The sequence below is a fragment of the Camelus dromedarius genome, chromosome 27 (assembly GCF_036321535.1).
Source record: "Camelus dromedarius isolate mCamDro1 chromosome 27, mCamDro1.pat, whole genome shotgun sequence".
Classification (NCBI taxonomy): domain Eukaryota; kingdom Metazoa; phylum Chordata; class Mammalia; order Artiodactyla; family Camelidae; genus Camelus; species Camelus dromedarius.
In genome coordinates, this window is record NC_087462.1 from 20,670,418 (window position 1) to 20,685,086 (window position 14,669).

General features: G+C 44.9%; 1 protein-coding gene and 1 pseudogene across 1 annotated transcript; both read left to right on the top strand.

Moving 5' to 3' along the window:
* The first annotated feature begins 2,118 nt into the window (after positions 1-2,118).
* Positions 2,119-9,650, top strand: RPL26L1 (ribosomal protein L26 like 1). Its single transcript, XM_010980422.3, is given in 3 exon segments — positions 2,119-2,678; positions 7,553-7,702; positions 8,380-9,650. Coding segments are annotated over 3 exon segments (444 nt in total). The 5' UTR covers positions 2,119-2,510; the 3' UTR covers positions 8,506-9,650.
* A 1,079-nt stretch (positions 9,651-10,729) lies between these two features.
* Positions 10,730-10,823, top strand: LOC116148550 (U6 spliceosomal RNA; annotated as a pseudogene).
* Positions 10,824-14,669: the final 3,846 nt, after the last annotated feature.

The window sequence follows — 14,669 nt, forward strand, 5'->3', positions numbered from 1 at the left end:
CTCATTATTCCCATTTCACAGATGAGGAAAATGAGTGACCAAGAGACTAAATATCCAAAGCTACAGAGCCAGGAAATGATGGAGCTCCAACCCAGGCAGTCAGAATCCAGGGCTCTTCCCCACCGCATCACCTTCTGCCTTGGAGACATAAAAATATTCCCCGGGCATCTCCTCTGTGCCAGGCACTGTTCTAGGTCCCGGGACTTCTACACCAGTCCCTATGCATGTCTCCAAGGGAGGTACAAGGCAGGATAGTAGCCAATCCCATTAAATCCTAATTAGAATAACGGAACCTCAGGCTTTTGTCCTCTTATCTGGTGATGGCATTGTACCGGTCTTAATTTTGTTGAGACACCACAGGGGGCAGGTAAAGAAATGCTTCCCCGCCCTGATTGATAGTGAACGCCTCTTGATTACCTTGGGAAATGAGATGCCCTCACATGGCTGCCCTTCACCAGTGAGGCCCTGCGCTCCTTGGGAGCAGGGACCAGATTTCACTCCTCCCCCATCTCTCTGATCTAGCCCTGTACCTGTGGCTCCATGTAGGTACCAAATAAACGATGAAAAAGTTAATGAGCAAATGGATGAATGTGTGAGTAAATGAGCAGCTGACTGACGATGAATGAGTGCGGTAGGGAAGTAATGAATGAACAGAGAAGGAGCCAGTGGGTAAGTGAATGAATGAATGAATACATGAATGAACGCATTTATCAAAGGGCTTGGGCCTGATCAACACTGTAAGGGCTCCTCTGAGAACTCTGTGACTGCCTGTGGGCACTCAGTCATAACAGCGTTTCATTCCCAGGGGCCGCGCGCAAAGGGAGTCTCGGCCTGACGAGCTTTCGGGTGGTACCGGGACTCTGGGCTGTCTTCCCGGGGGCGGGAGGCGGAGCTCCGGCACGACCTGGCGGGACGGGGCGGGGAAAACAGGAGCCGAAGGCGGCCAGGGCAGGGCGGGGTGGGCGGGGCCGGGCTGAGTGGGGCGGGGCAGTGGCCACAAACTCGCAGGTGCTCTCGGAGAGTCCCGGCTGCACTAGATGCGCTAGAAGACTCTCGCAGAGTTTAAAAAAAAAGAGGAGTGGGGAGAGCACGACCCCGAGCTTCCATCAGCGTGGCGCATTGCACATGTTTACACCAAACACGGGAAGCTTACAATTTGCGTCATCAGAAGTTAATGGCAGAAGTCTGATCGTGAGGACCCCGGTGAGGCCTCGCCTTAGGGACTGTCCTGGAGCAAGCCCTACGTAGAGACCTCTGCTTTCATTAGGAATATCAGCCGGCTGTAATTGAGCGCTATGCCCAGACATTATTCTAAACACATTAAACGGATTAACTCATTTAGTCCTCGTAACTATTCTAGGAGCCATCTACTAAGATCATCCCCATTTCACAGATATGGAAATAGGCTCAGAAACATGGAAAAGTCTTCCCAAGGTCCAGCAACATGAAGAGGCACTTGGGTCCAGATCCCACTCGCCAACCTCAGCTCTTCCGAAAAGGGCTAAAAAAAAAACTGAGGGGAAGTTTTTCAAAGCCAGGTAGATTCGCAATTACCTCAAACATTGGTGCGCTTCAAAATCTTTGGTGAGGGGAAGAGCTTGTTTTAAATTCTGACTCCCTTACTCTGACTGTCTAGTTTGGTAAGACTGTGGTGGAACACAAGAATCTGCATTTTAAACAGGCTTCCCGGTGACTTTGAAGCAGCAAATCAGCCGATTGCATTTAGAGAATCGTGACGTTAAATCACCCCGGCCATATGCCTAGATGACCTCTGCGGAGAGTAACAGGGGCAAAGAGTTTTGGGTAGGAGAGAGTCTATTGCTAATGTACCTATTAAAAGAACACCAGCAAGCCTTTATGCCAGGCCCTACAAAAGTGCCGCTTCTCCCCAGCGGCGACAGCTCACTCGGGCTACGGGCTAGAACCGCGGAGCCGCCTAGAGATCCCATGGCACCTTGAAACAAGGCACTGCGATCCCACCGACCCACAGGGGGCGCTATTCAGTTTCGGTCCAACGGGAATGGAACGTTGCTTTCTTTCTGCGCTTGCGCAGCAAGGAAGCCTCACTTCCTGCCCTGCGCGCCCATAGTCTGAGCCCTGCCGCTGCTTGGTGCGTGAGTAGAGGCTCGGGTGTTCTCCGACAGTGAAGCCCTGCGCTCCATAGGCCCCTTCCCCACGTGCCGGGGGGCTGCCTTCCTCCCCAGAAGTCTCTCTGCCTAATCCCCCGCCCGAATGACCTTTTTTCGCACAGGTCATTCTTCAGCCCGAGCCCTCCTCCTTCTGTCAGCCTCAAGTCCCAGTGCCGCCCTCGCCCCACATCCCTCTAGGCAGACACGCACCCCCACGTACGTCTTACCCGGTCTAACTCCCAGACCCCTCACAGCCTTCATTCTCCTCCCTAGAGCGCTTGCGCGGTGATGGGGAGCCGTGTCCCGCATGGAGAGCAGGTCGTGGTACCCCGCTGAGCGCTCCTTCGCTCCCTCCCTCGCCTCTCTTTGCAGACGGGCACCATGAAGTTCAATCCCTTCGTGACCTCGGACCGCAGCAGAAACCGCAAACGGCACTTCAGTGCCCCGTCCCACGTGCGCAGGAAGATCACGTCGTCGCCACTCTCCAAGGAGCTGCGGCAGAAGTACAACGTCCGCTCCATGCCCATCCGCAAGGACGACGAGGTCCAGGTACGTGTCCCCCGGGCTCTAGTTACCCAGCAGCTTGGCGCTGGGTCGCCGCCTTTGCTTGAGTGTGCTTGGACGTGGGGGAGTCTTAGATTTACGTGCCTTCGGAACCCTGGCAAGTAATGCTACCCTGTAGAGGTGTTAGACCAGTAGTTGGGCCCAGGAGCCACTAGAGAGCGCCTGCCCAGCTGAATTAAGAGCATTCCCATTCAGTTCTAATTTGAAAAAAATATGTTATGCCAACCAGGCAAATTTCTCCTTTTTTACTTAGTCCGGAGGCTGCTAGTTAGCATTGCTCTGGGTGGCTCTTTAAACCAGAATTTACAGGGGAAAATATTGCGATAAGAGTAACGTTTTGGTATCATTTGGCTTAGTGGAAGCTGGGCATTTGATGGTACTGGATTTGGCAAGAAGAATGGAGAAACAGCAGCAAGTCAGAGGCGTGACATTGTGAGAGTATAACCCATGTGAGAAAGTCTGAGCCCTCTGTTCTCTGTGACTGGCGCTTAGGGTTAGGAAGTGTGGTAGGGAAGTGGGGGTGAGTAAAACAGGCTGGAAGCTAGGTTCATTCCTTGAAGGAGTATTTATTTATTGAGCACTTGCCAGGCACTGTTCCCTGGAAGACCAGCAGTGAACAGGACCCACAAGGCCCCTGCTACCATAGAGCTCACATGTTAGAACCGGGTTTCCCAACCTCAGCGCTATTGACATCTTGGGCTGGATAATTCTTTACTGTGGGGGGCTCTCCCGTGCACTGTGGAAGGTTTAGCAGCATCCCCGGCCTCTCCCCACTGGATACCAGTAGCACCTCCTCACAGTCAGGACAAGCAGAAACATTTCCAGATACTGCTCAATGTCCCTGGGAAGCAAAAGCCACCCCTGCCAACCTCCCCCCGTTAAGAATATTATTTTAGAGAATGAAATAAGGATTTGGTGTATCATCTAAGGCACTGGAACCCTGAAGGTCTGAGGAGGAAACGATCAGAATCAGGGGATCAGTTAGGCTGAGAGTGTGACGGGAATAGAGTGGGAAGAATAGTCTGGAGGTATGATTCAACCTCGCCTCCCAGATCCTTCCCATCAGACACGTTCTAGAATGGAGGAATCGCAGATGCCTGCAGGGGCTGGCTAGGCAGATTAAAGGAAATGGGCTCTTTTAAAGGAGATAGTCGTCCACCCTCAGCCCTTTGCTGCCACAGGGAAATGCAGGCTCCTTGTTGTCAGATTCTTCAGTCTTGCAAAAGAACTGGAAATTTTTGGATTCTTTTCCCAGCCCCACATTTCCTTCCAGCTACTGCTCTCTACGTGGATGGCCAACCTCCTCAAGGTGAGGGCAGTTCCTCACCTCCCACTCACTCTTGGACGCTCTCCAGTCTAATCTCTGTCTCACCACTTTATAGAAACTGCTTTTGGCTGAGATCACCAGTAACCTCTTGGCGACTAAATTCAGTGGGCACATCTTGGTCTCACCGTCCTTGACTTTTTCAGCAGCACTTGGCATAGGTGTCACTGCCTTCCTTCTTGAAATAGTCTCTCTGTTTAGGTTCACAGTTTACTTCTGACTCCTCAGACTCCCTTGCAAGCCGTTTCTCCTCTGTCTGGTCCCTGACTGCTGGAGTTGGTCGGGGCCAGCACCTGGTCTTCCATTGTCTTGCCTACATTGTCCACCTCGATGATAATCTGTATTCCCAGAGCTTTAAATGTCTGCCCTGTGCTAACACCTCCCTGTTGTATATTCCAGTCCAAACTATCTTTCTGACCTCGGCCCTGTAGATCTAACTGCCTGCTGAACATCTTTATTTAGCTGTCTCACTGACATCTCAAGCTTCTCATGCAAGGATCCTCTTGATCCTGACACTCTCACTGCCTCTAAAATCTGATTCTCCTCCCATCTTTCACACCTCAGTAAGTGACACTACTATCTCCCCACTTGCGCATGCTATCAACCTTTAAATTATTATTAACAACTTCCCTTGACCCTTCTCTTCTAATCTATCACTAATTCTTATTGATTCTACCTCCAAAGTAAGTCTTGACTCTGACCACTTTTTTATATTTCCATTTTCATTTACAGCATCTGCAGCTTCCCCTCTTACTCTAGTCCATCCTCCACAGAGTGGCATTATTTGCAAATCAGATCCTGTCGGTGGTGCCTGACGTGCTAATTATAAAATCTAAATCATTGACAAGGCCCCATGTGATCCAGTTCTGGTCTAATACTCTGCCCTCTTCTCATCTCACTATCCCCCACATGCTCTGTACTTCCAACACACTGGCCTTTCGGGTCCTTAAATGCACCCTCTGGGTCTTTGTCCAGAGTGCTCCCTCTGCCTGGAGTGCTCTTCTCCTCTTTACCTGGCTAACTTCTCATTTTTGAGGTCTTATCTTAAATGTTGGCTCCTCAGAAAAGCGTTCCCAGATAGTTAAGCTATGTTTTAGCATAGCATCCTTTATTTTTCTTTCATAGCAAGGAACACAATTTGATATCTCTTTTTTTTTTCAACCGAGGCATAATTTATGTACAGTAGAATGCACAGGTGAGTTTTGCCAAATGTAAAACCATGTAGTCATTACCCTGATACGACGCAGACCATTTTTAATCACCATCTGCCCTCTCCCAATTAGTGCTCATATATTTGCCTGTTTACCTATTAACTGCTTACTACCCTTCAAAGTAAGGTCCACGAGGCCAGAGAACTTCTTTTGTTACCGGACCTCAGTGCAGAGCCTGGCACACAGCTAGGGCACAATCAATACTGAATGAATGAAAATCTATGGACTAGATGGAACTGGACCGTGAGCTAAAGAAAAAGAGGGCAGGGAGACGGAGCTGCCATTTTTGAGGGCGGAGGATGAATTGTTCTCTTTAGATATGAAGAAAATGAAACTTAGTTTAAGTCATAAAGAAATAGTATAGAAAATGAGCGCCTGAGCCGGGAATTCAGGTCTCTAACTCCAAAAGCCATACTGGGTAAGCACTTGTCCGTTAGGAGAATAAAACAGTCACAATTAGGTTTGTTAAAACTGCCTTTTCTCTCTTGGGAGCTTCTGAATCTCACCTACCGCTTTCTCTGAGCGGTTGACTATTCCCCCTGCTTGATAGAGGAAACCAAACCCATTGTCCAGGAACTTCCAGAGCTCCTGTTCCAGCCCTCTGGTTTACCTGAGTTCCACCCTCCCGCCTTCGTCCTCTCCTCTTACAGAGGAAGCGAAATCCCTGTTTCTATCTAAAGGTATCCTTCTGCCCCAGTCCGTGACACCCACCACTCTTCCCCCCTCCTGAGATCCTTCTGTCCATTAGCCCCTTTCTCTGCAGTTTACCTCTTCCTCCAAACTTGTTCCTTCTCACCAGCATTTAAGCACATTCATGTTTCCTCCTCTTTAAAAATTAAAAAAAAAAGTCCCTTAACTAACGTCTCCCTTGAGCACATGTCCTCTCTCTCATCCTCTTCAGACCCGAGATGCTTGGGTCTCTTTTTTCACCTTCGCCGTCTCACCTCTGGTGAACTCATCGCCTTAGTGGAAACGCCTTCCATCCCACTGCTCCACCAAAAGCACTCTGGCCATGACCACCAGCGACCAGTTTGTCATATCTGTTACTTTACCCCTCCAGTAGTTGATCATTCACGACATTTGACCTTCTCTTGGCTCCTGTAACACCACACTCCTCTGGTTTCCCATTTTCTCTGGCTGCTTCAATCTCTTTGGCAAGCTCTTCCAAAATGTTGACTTTTTTTTTTTTTTCCCATATTTCTACATTCTGCTCTCTTCTCTCACCACCAGCTCCCTAAGTGAAATCAGGCTGAATTGCCATCTCTGGGGAAGGCATATCCATCCATCCAGGTGCGCAGCCAGACTCTGGATGTCATCCTTGCCTCTCCTCCCTCACCTTTCCAGTCCAGCCCACTTAGTCTCAGCCCGTCTCCCTCCTTGCTGGTCTGTCCACTGCTCTATCACGGGCGTTCCTTTGACTTGTTTTATTAACAGCTTTCTTCAGTCTTGATGATTGTTAATAGGGGTTTTTTCACAGACTTTTTTCCACATGAGAATCTCTGTTCATGTGGACTGTGGTGGATTTTCACTGAAGCATGCATGGCTGTTGTCTTTTCAGCCTGAACATCGCCTTGGTGAGTAAGCTGAACAACCTAGGTAGACATTCTAGCTGTATCGAGATTTTCCAGTTCTTTCTATGTGGTATTTTCTCTCTGTGTATTGGTTAACATCACTTATATTATGGCTGCTGTTTAATGGGCTCTTGCCTTTAGGGAAACCACAGTTGAGTTGGTTTTTGAATAGAACTGGAGTGTGAGCAGATTTTTATTATGCAAAAATAGCCCACGAGATTGTAACTTAGCATTTTAATTTTTTTCTGATTATAAGATATTTGAATTAATTGTAGAAATGTTGAAATTTGGAAGACTTTACATTTTAAAATAGCCATCTGTAATTCTGCTTCTTGCCCAATGGCAACCATGATTGACATTTGGATATATTTTCATTTCATCGTGTTCTATGCCATATATATGAAACATGCACACACAAGATTCAGGCTGTATTCTACATGTAGGTTTGTAGTCTTTTTTCTCAGGAGATCACATCTTGAGCATCTTCCTAGGTCATGGATTATTTCTTGAAACAGATTTTAGGTGGTTGCATGAGAATCTCAGTGTAATTTCTCTTACCATTCTTCTCTATTTAGGTCTTGAGGGTAATTCTATATATGCATTTTTAATTTTACTTGCTTTTTTAATTGAACTATAATTGACATATAACATTGTATTAGTTTTAGGTGTACAGTGATTATAATTTTTTTTACTCTCAGGACTAGTCCTGTGATGACCGTCCTAGTTCAAGGAATGTCTTGTATTTTCCCTTAGGGGGTTTGACGACACTACAAAGGTCAGCAGATCGGCAAGGGAGTCCAGGGGTACAGAAAGAAACGTGTCATCTACATCAAGCGGGTGCAGCGTGAGAAGGCTAATGGCACGACTGTCCCCGTGGGCATTCACCTGAGCCGGGACCAAGCAGTGGTACCGGCCAGGGAGCATAACGTTCCTGCTGGAGTTGTTGGGTGTCGGTACCGTCTGCACAGGTGGCCATCATAAGGGCTTCCAGGAGGTCAGGCAGACCTGTCTGTTTTGTCATCCTCGGTGAAGTCCGCATCTCCAAGCTGGTCGCAGGAGTGTTCCAGGCATTCCAGGCATCACTTCCTTACCAGGTGATGTCCAGGGGAGAAGAGAGAACACCTACCTCTTCCTGGGGCCCTCTCACCCACCAGTGGAATACACTGTTCCTCCTTTGCACTCCCATTTTATACATGGTATTGCAGCATCTCTCTTCTGCAGTTTCAGATCCTTAAGGGCAGAATGGTTGGGCCTTACTCATCTTTATGATCTCTGTATTGCCAGTAGCCAGTTAGAATGCAGGTATTTTTGAAACAACACATTTTGCCAGCCAAGGGGTGATAAACAAATCATCCAAGTTGGTAGTATAATTTTTCACAACCCAAATGATAATTCATCACTGAACTGTCTAAATGGTGTCCTAGATCCTCGGGAGTTAGAAGGTAGGAGGTTGGGTAGCAGGAGAAGGAACCCAAGCTGCTGTTGTCAAGGGGAGATCTGCTGTATAAGATAATTATAGTTATAAGTCCTTTCCACTTAAAAAAAAAAATTAAGATCTGTTTGTTTTTTCATGCTAACAGGTGGTTATCACCAGGCTAAAACTGGACAAAGATCGGAAAAAAATCCTTGAACACAAAGCCAAATCTCGACAAGTTGGAAAAGAGAAAGGCAAATGTAAAGAACTTACTGAGAAAATGCAGAAATGAAGTTAACCTGTGGCGCAGCCACGGTTTATCTGTAGATTATTTGCCTGATGTGTATTCCTTTGAAACTTTTCAAGATGTCTCTGGAACAGTTCATTTCCTTCCTGTTTTGTTACTGATGTGTCTCTGTAAATCTGCTTTTGCTGTTTCAATTAATAATTTTATGAAGAAGACCTGGAAATGTTTTCTAGTCCTGAATGGTATTTATTGTTTTATAGATAAAATCCATCATATTTTCAGTTCCCCACTGCCAGTCTTTCATGTGTTTCATCTACAGAAAAAAGATGCTAATACCTGCACTGCCTTCCTGTCTCATGGAAAACACAGAAATGAAATGCCAGGATCAAATGGGCTATTTCTGAGCACACTTTGAAAGTGTGAGTGGGTGCATTCTAACATTGCTGTTACTGTCCAGTTAACTTGTTTCCAATTCTGACATTCACTTTGCACTCAAAAAAGCAACGATTTTTTTCACAAAAGATTGGTAAGCTCACAAACCATAGAACTCAATGTGCACATTCTGACTTTGTGACATTGACTTAAGAGTAGGCTCTGGTCTTTGGACAGCCATTTTGTGAGCCTCTGTTTCCCTGTTCTATGTAAGAAGCCGGGAATGCTTATCTGCAAGGCTGTGAAGATTAGAACAGCAGTCCACCAGACTCCCCAGATTTTAGGAGTCCCTTGGGTGCTTGCTAAGAGTCTCCGCCTCTTTGCCTGGAGATTCTGTGATGCAGCAGGTCTGAAGAGAGACCTCTTAAGGTCTCGTGTGCCTGTGTATTTTTCATACGGCCCTTGTATGATACTTATGACCAGGGAAATGTGGGAAATTGTCGATTAGGATGTATGTATATGTACCCACAGCACATAAAATAGAGTGGGTGCCCACACACAGTAGCTGTGTTAGCATATTGAGCTGTTCTGTCTAGCAAGCATAATAACTAGGTCGACCAGTAAGGGCTTAGTTTGTTTTTCTAATTTGAGTTCTGTCTTCATTCTCATCCAGCACATGTTTTAGGACTCCAAATTTGTATAAAAGTCAGATTTCACACTAGATTAAATTCACAGTAGGATGACCTCTTTGGATGCCTGGTCTGGGCCCAAGGCTCCCGCCGTTACTGTCATCATTAAACTTAAATTATGATATTTCTCCTAGGAGTCAGATTTGGTTTCTTTTCAGCAACTTGCTCAGTACAAGTGATAGTTGAGAGCTGTAATCCTCCCAGATCATGCCAGATTGCTTCTCATCAGCCATGTGAACAGCAGGGCCTGATCAAAAGCAGGAATTTAGCATCAACTGAAAGCTCTAATCCCAGCTCAGTCAGCCCCTAGCTGTGTGACCCGGGGCAAACGGCGTAACCTCTCTGGGCCTCAGTTTTATTCTTTATAAAATGGAGATGAGAGGAGTGCCTACCTCATTAGAGGTGCCAGACTTAGTCCTTGAGATTCCGTGCATAAAGCATGGGGAGCTCAGCAGAAGCCTTGTCTTTCAGAGATTGGCAGGGGGTCGCCCTAGGCGCAGGGAAGAGGTTTTCTCCAGGGAGTTCGGACAAATGCCTGAACGAAGAAGGAGGGTTAAAGGCAGCAGTATTGTGTTTGGGCTGCTGTGGGAGACGGGGGACTGGAGAATGCCAGCTGGGTGGGCCTGCTTATCAAGGTTCAGGCGTGGGGGTTCTAGCCTGTTTCCTGGAATGGGTCTGAATTAAGCAGTTTCCTACTGACCTTTTCATCAAATTTGCAGATGTCCACTTACTTGAGTGAGTCCCCTTGTGCTATTTTGGGAAGACTCCAAGCTTTTAAACTTCAGATAACTGCTTCTGAATGTTGGCTTTCAGAGCACACTCGGGTTGAGATGTCCAGCAACAGAGCTTTCAATGGGAGCTGGGTAGGCAAGTAAGTCTTGAACCTTCTGGGAACCAGGCAGAACTGTACTAACCAAGAGTTCTTTGAACTCTGCTGATGCTAAGACTGTGAGCAATCTGGGGGTGGCTTGGGTCTGCCTTCATTATTCTTTTAAATTAGGTTTTTGGTTTTGTTTTTTTTTAAGAAGTTAATAGTTCTGTGTAGTACACCAGAAGGTACAAAAGGTATACAGTGAAAAGTACGTTTCCTTGTCACATTGACCCTCAGTCACTCGGTTCTCCCCAGAAGCAGTCACTGTCCCCACTCTTTTGTAGCCTTCCAGAAATATTCTATGCATATACGACTGGGTTTTTATTTAAAAGTTTGAGTGCTTGTTTCTGCAGCACGTATGCTGAAATGGGAACAATACAGAGAAGATTATCATGAATGACACACAAATGAGCGAAGCGTTCCGTATTTTTAAATAGCATGTGGTATCACTTAGATGTGGAATCTAAAATATGATACACATGAACTTATTTACAAAACAGAAACAGACTCACGGATACAGAAAACAGACTTACGGTTACCAAAGGGGAAAGGGTGGGGTAGGGACAAATCAGGAGTTAGGATTAGCAGACACAAACTAATATATATAAAATAAACAAGGTCCTACTGTATGGCACAGGGAATTGTATTTAATATCCTGAAATAAACCATAATGGAAAAGAATATTAAAAAGAATACATGTATGTATGACTGAATCACTTTGCTGTATATCGGAAACTAACACAACATTGTAAATCAACTATACTGCCATAAAAAATTAAAAATTAAAAAAAAATTTAAACAATCCATGAAGAAGTCTTCGTGAGAACAGCAGGTTGTCCAAATTTAAAAAAGTCGTGTATGGCTGATTTATGGCCTGAACACCATAATTACAATGTTAACACGCACCAATAATAAATAAAGTGTACTTTGTCCATCAGAAATAACTAAATGAACCACACGCTAGCCTCTCCCTACTAGGAGGGCAGCGAATTCTGGAACAGGATTTCGAAGGTCTCATCTTGTGCATCAGAGGTCTCTACCTTGTCAAGTAGTATATAATTTAAGTTTTTGGGGTTGACTTACTATTTGAAATAGGAGAGGGAGCATGGCTTAGTGGGAAGAACAGGAGCTATGAAGACCTATCTTCAAATCCCAGTTTTGTCTCTTAAAACAGCGAGATTTGGGGGGTCCGGGGTGGTGAGTATTGCCCAGTGGTAGAGCACTTGCTTAGCACGCACGCGGTCCTGGGTTCAGTCCCCAGTACCTCCATTAACAACAAGAAACAGACTTTGGGCAAGTTACAAATCGGAGCTCCTCTTTCGTAATATGTAAAATGGATTTAATAACATCTATATTAGGTTTTGTCAGCATGGAATGAGACAGGTAAATTCAAAGCGCCTTGTTGAATGACTGGCACGTGGCCATCACCAGGAACTGGCAGCTGCCGTCATCAGTGGGGGCTGCCCACAATGCATGGTCCCTACGTACGTGCTGAGCAAAGGAGCAGCGAAATATGCTGGAGTTTCAGCTTCTCCACTAACTTCCAAACTTCCAGATCAACTTGGAAAGAAGCTTTATGACTCCGTGGCTCTGCAGCTCTGCGTGCCTATTTAGGGGCTCCTTGGGGCTTGCACAATCGTGTTTTACTCTGCTCCCATTTATCTTATCCTATTGAGGTTGCCTCCAAGGCTTTTCCTGTAATTTAAAAACTATTGCGGACCTGAAGAGCTTGTTAATGTGGGTTCTATCGATTGATATGATGTACTATATTACACATTAAAACAAAAATTAAACATTTATTTTAAATTCATTTTAAGCTAATAATAATGAATCCAAAACATGTTAACACAAATAACATTTTTATGCAAAATAACTATCTGCCACAACAAAACAAAAAGAAATGCAGCAGAAAAAGTGACATTGTGTTACATTTTTGGAAAATTCCTTAATGTCTGGCTTGACAGAAGATAAAGAGATTCTTATAACGCTTCTGCGGTCCATCTGTTGCAATCTGTTGTTTTGAGTGAGGCACAGAGGAAAAATTCAGCCTCACAGAGACTGGTAGTTAGAAAAGAGATGACCTGGGAGGGCTGCTTGGAGAGTCTCAGGGACTCCCCAAGGGTCCTTGGACCACGCTGCCCAAAGTCTGATTTATTGCCTGAAGTCAACTTTAAATGCCTTGAAGGCAGAGAATATTTCTTCATTCGGAGGGTCACTGAATCCTAGTGTTTGTTCACAGTTTTCATTTGGAACGTGTGATAAAATGTTTTTGACAGACTGACTGATAGAGGGAGCTATTGGCCAATACTAGCCCACAAATATAACGCTGAGATGAAAGATTTTTCTCATTTCACAGAGGATGAAACAGATTTAGACAGAACTGGTGTCTGAACAGCCATGTCCCTGTGCTCCCTGACATCTGCTTCTCAGAGAGGCCGCCAAGAAGGCAAGGCAAAGGTTAGACTTACGAGGATCAACTTCAAAGAAAATACCTGCATTTATTTAAGAAAGGAGGAAAAATTTTACAAAAGCCAAAAAAGTGGAAGCAACCCAACTATCCATCAGCAGATGAATGGAGAAACAAAATGTGGTACAGACATACAATGGAATATTAGTCAGCCTTAAAAAGGACGGAAATTCTGATACATGCTACAACATGGATGAATCTTGAGGACATTGTGCTAAGTGAATTAAGCCAGTCACAAAAAGACAAATGTTATGTCATTCCACTAATAACAGGTATCTTGAATAATCCAACTTATAGAAAACAGAAAGTAGAATGGTGGTTGCCAGAGGCTGGAGGAGAGAATGGGGAGTTGTTTAGTGGGTATGAAAAAATTCTGAAGATTGGGTGCACAACAACGTGAACATACTTAACACTACTGGGCTGTACACTTAAAAATGGTTAAGAAGAGCCATTTGCAGCAACATGGATGGACCTAGAGATTATCATACTAAGTGAAGTCAGTCAAAGACAAATATATGATATCACTTATACGTGGAATCTAAAAAAATGACACAAATGAACTTATTTACAAAACAGAAACAGACTCACAGACATAGAAAACAAACTTATCAGGGGTAGGGATAAATTGAGAGTTTGGGATTAGCAGATACAAACTACTATATGCAGAATAGATAAAGAACAAGGTCCTACTGTACAGGGAATTATATTCAGTAACTTTTAATAACTTATAATGAAAAAGAATATATACATATATGTATAACTGAATCACTACGTTGTGTACCAGAAACTAACACAACATTGTAAATCAACTATACTTCAATAAAAAATTAAAAAACAAAGAAGAAATGGTTAAGAAGGTAAATTTTAGGTTATGTTTTATGTTCTAATTTTACCACAATTACAGTAAGTTTGGGAGTAGGGAGGGCACAGCACAGTGGTAGAGTGCGTGCTTAGCATGCACAAGGTCCTGGGTTCAATCCCGAGGGCCTCCATTAAAAAAAAGTTTTTTTTAAAAACGTAATTACCCCTCCCACCAAAAAAGGAAATAAGTTTCAAAAAAGAGAAATGGGAAGGAAGTAGGACGACACTTTTCCCTCTAATTTAGTTCTGGCTGATCTCACCTTTTCTACTCAATTCTGTTGTACCAGTGTTTATTGAGCACATTCCATGTGTAAAGCACTCCTAAGGAGCAAAGATCAGTGAACAGTGCTTATTCTCAAGGAGTTTACCCTCTAGCATAGGGTTAGTTGAGTTACACACACCGGGCCACAAGACATGCATCAACAGAATGAAACAGGTCTTGGAGAAGGCGGTGCTTGGACTGAAACTTAAGACAACAGAATTTCTGCCGAGGCTACGTTGGGGGTGCAGGATGAGCACAAAGGAGAACAACGAGTTTCCTACCTTGTCCTTCGGGTAAAGACTTGGCATCATGTTTAGAGAGTTGGTACAAATGTTAAAGATCATTGGTCCAGCTTCCTATTCAATCCAGGAATCCATTCTAGTTGAATGGAGAAAGAAATCAAGAGGTAATTCAAGGTCAGGAAATGTGACCATTGCAGGGAAACCGTGCTCCACGGTAAAGCACATTGGTTTACAGATCTGCTTTCCATCTTGCTTCTGCCTGGGAGCTAAACTTCCTCCCTCTCTCTAAGAGTTGGGCTCCTCCTCTGTTCCAGGGTTGTTGCATACTACAGTTAATATCGTGAAAATCCTCGGCAAGCATTAGAAAGAAGCTCCATGTTTACCTTCTGCTTACAATTCTTCTGGCCATTCCCACTCCTCTTCCAAGGCTCAGCTCAGGACTGAC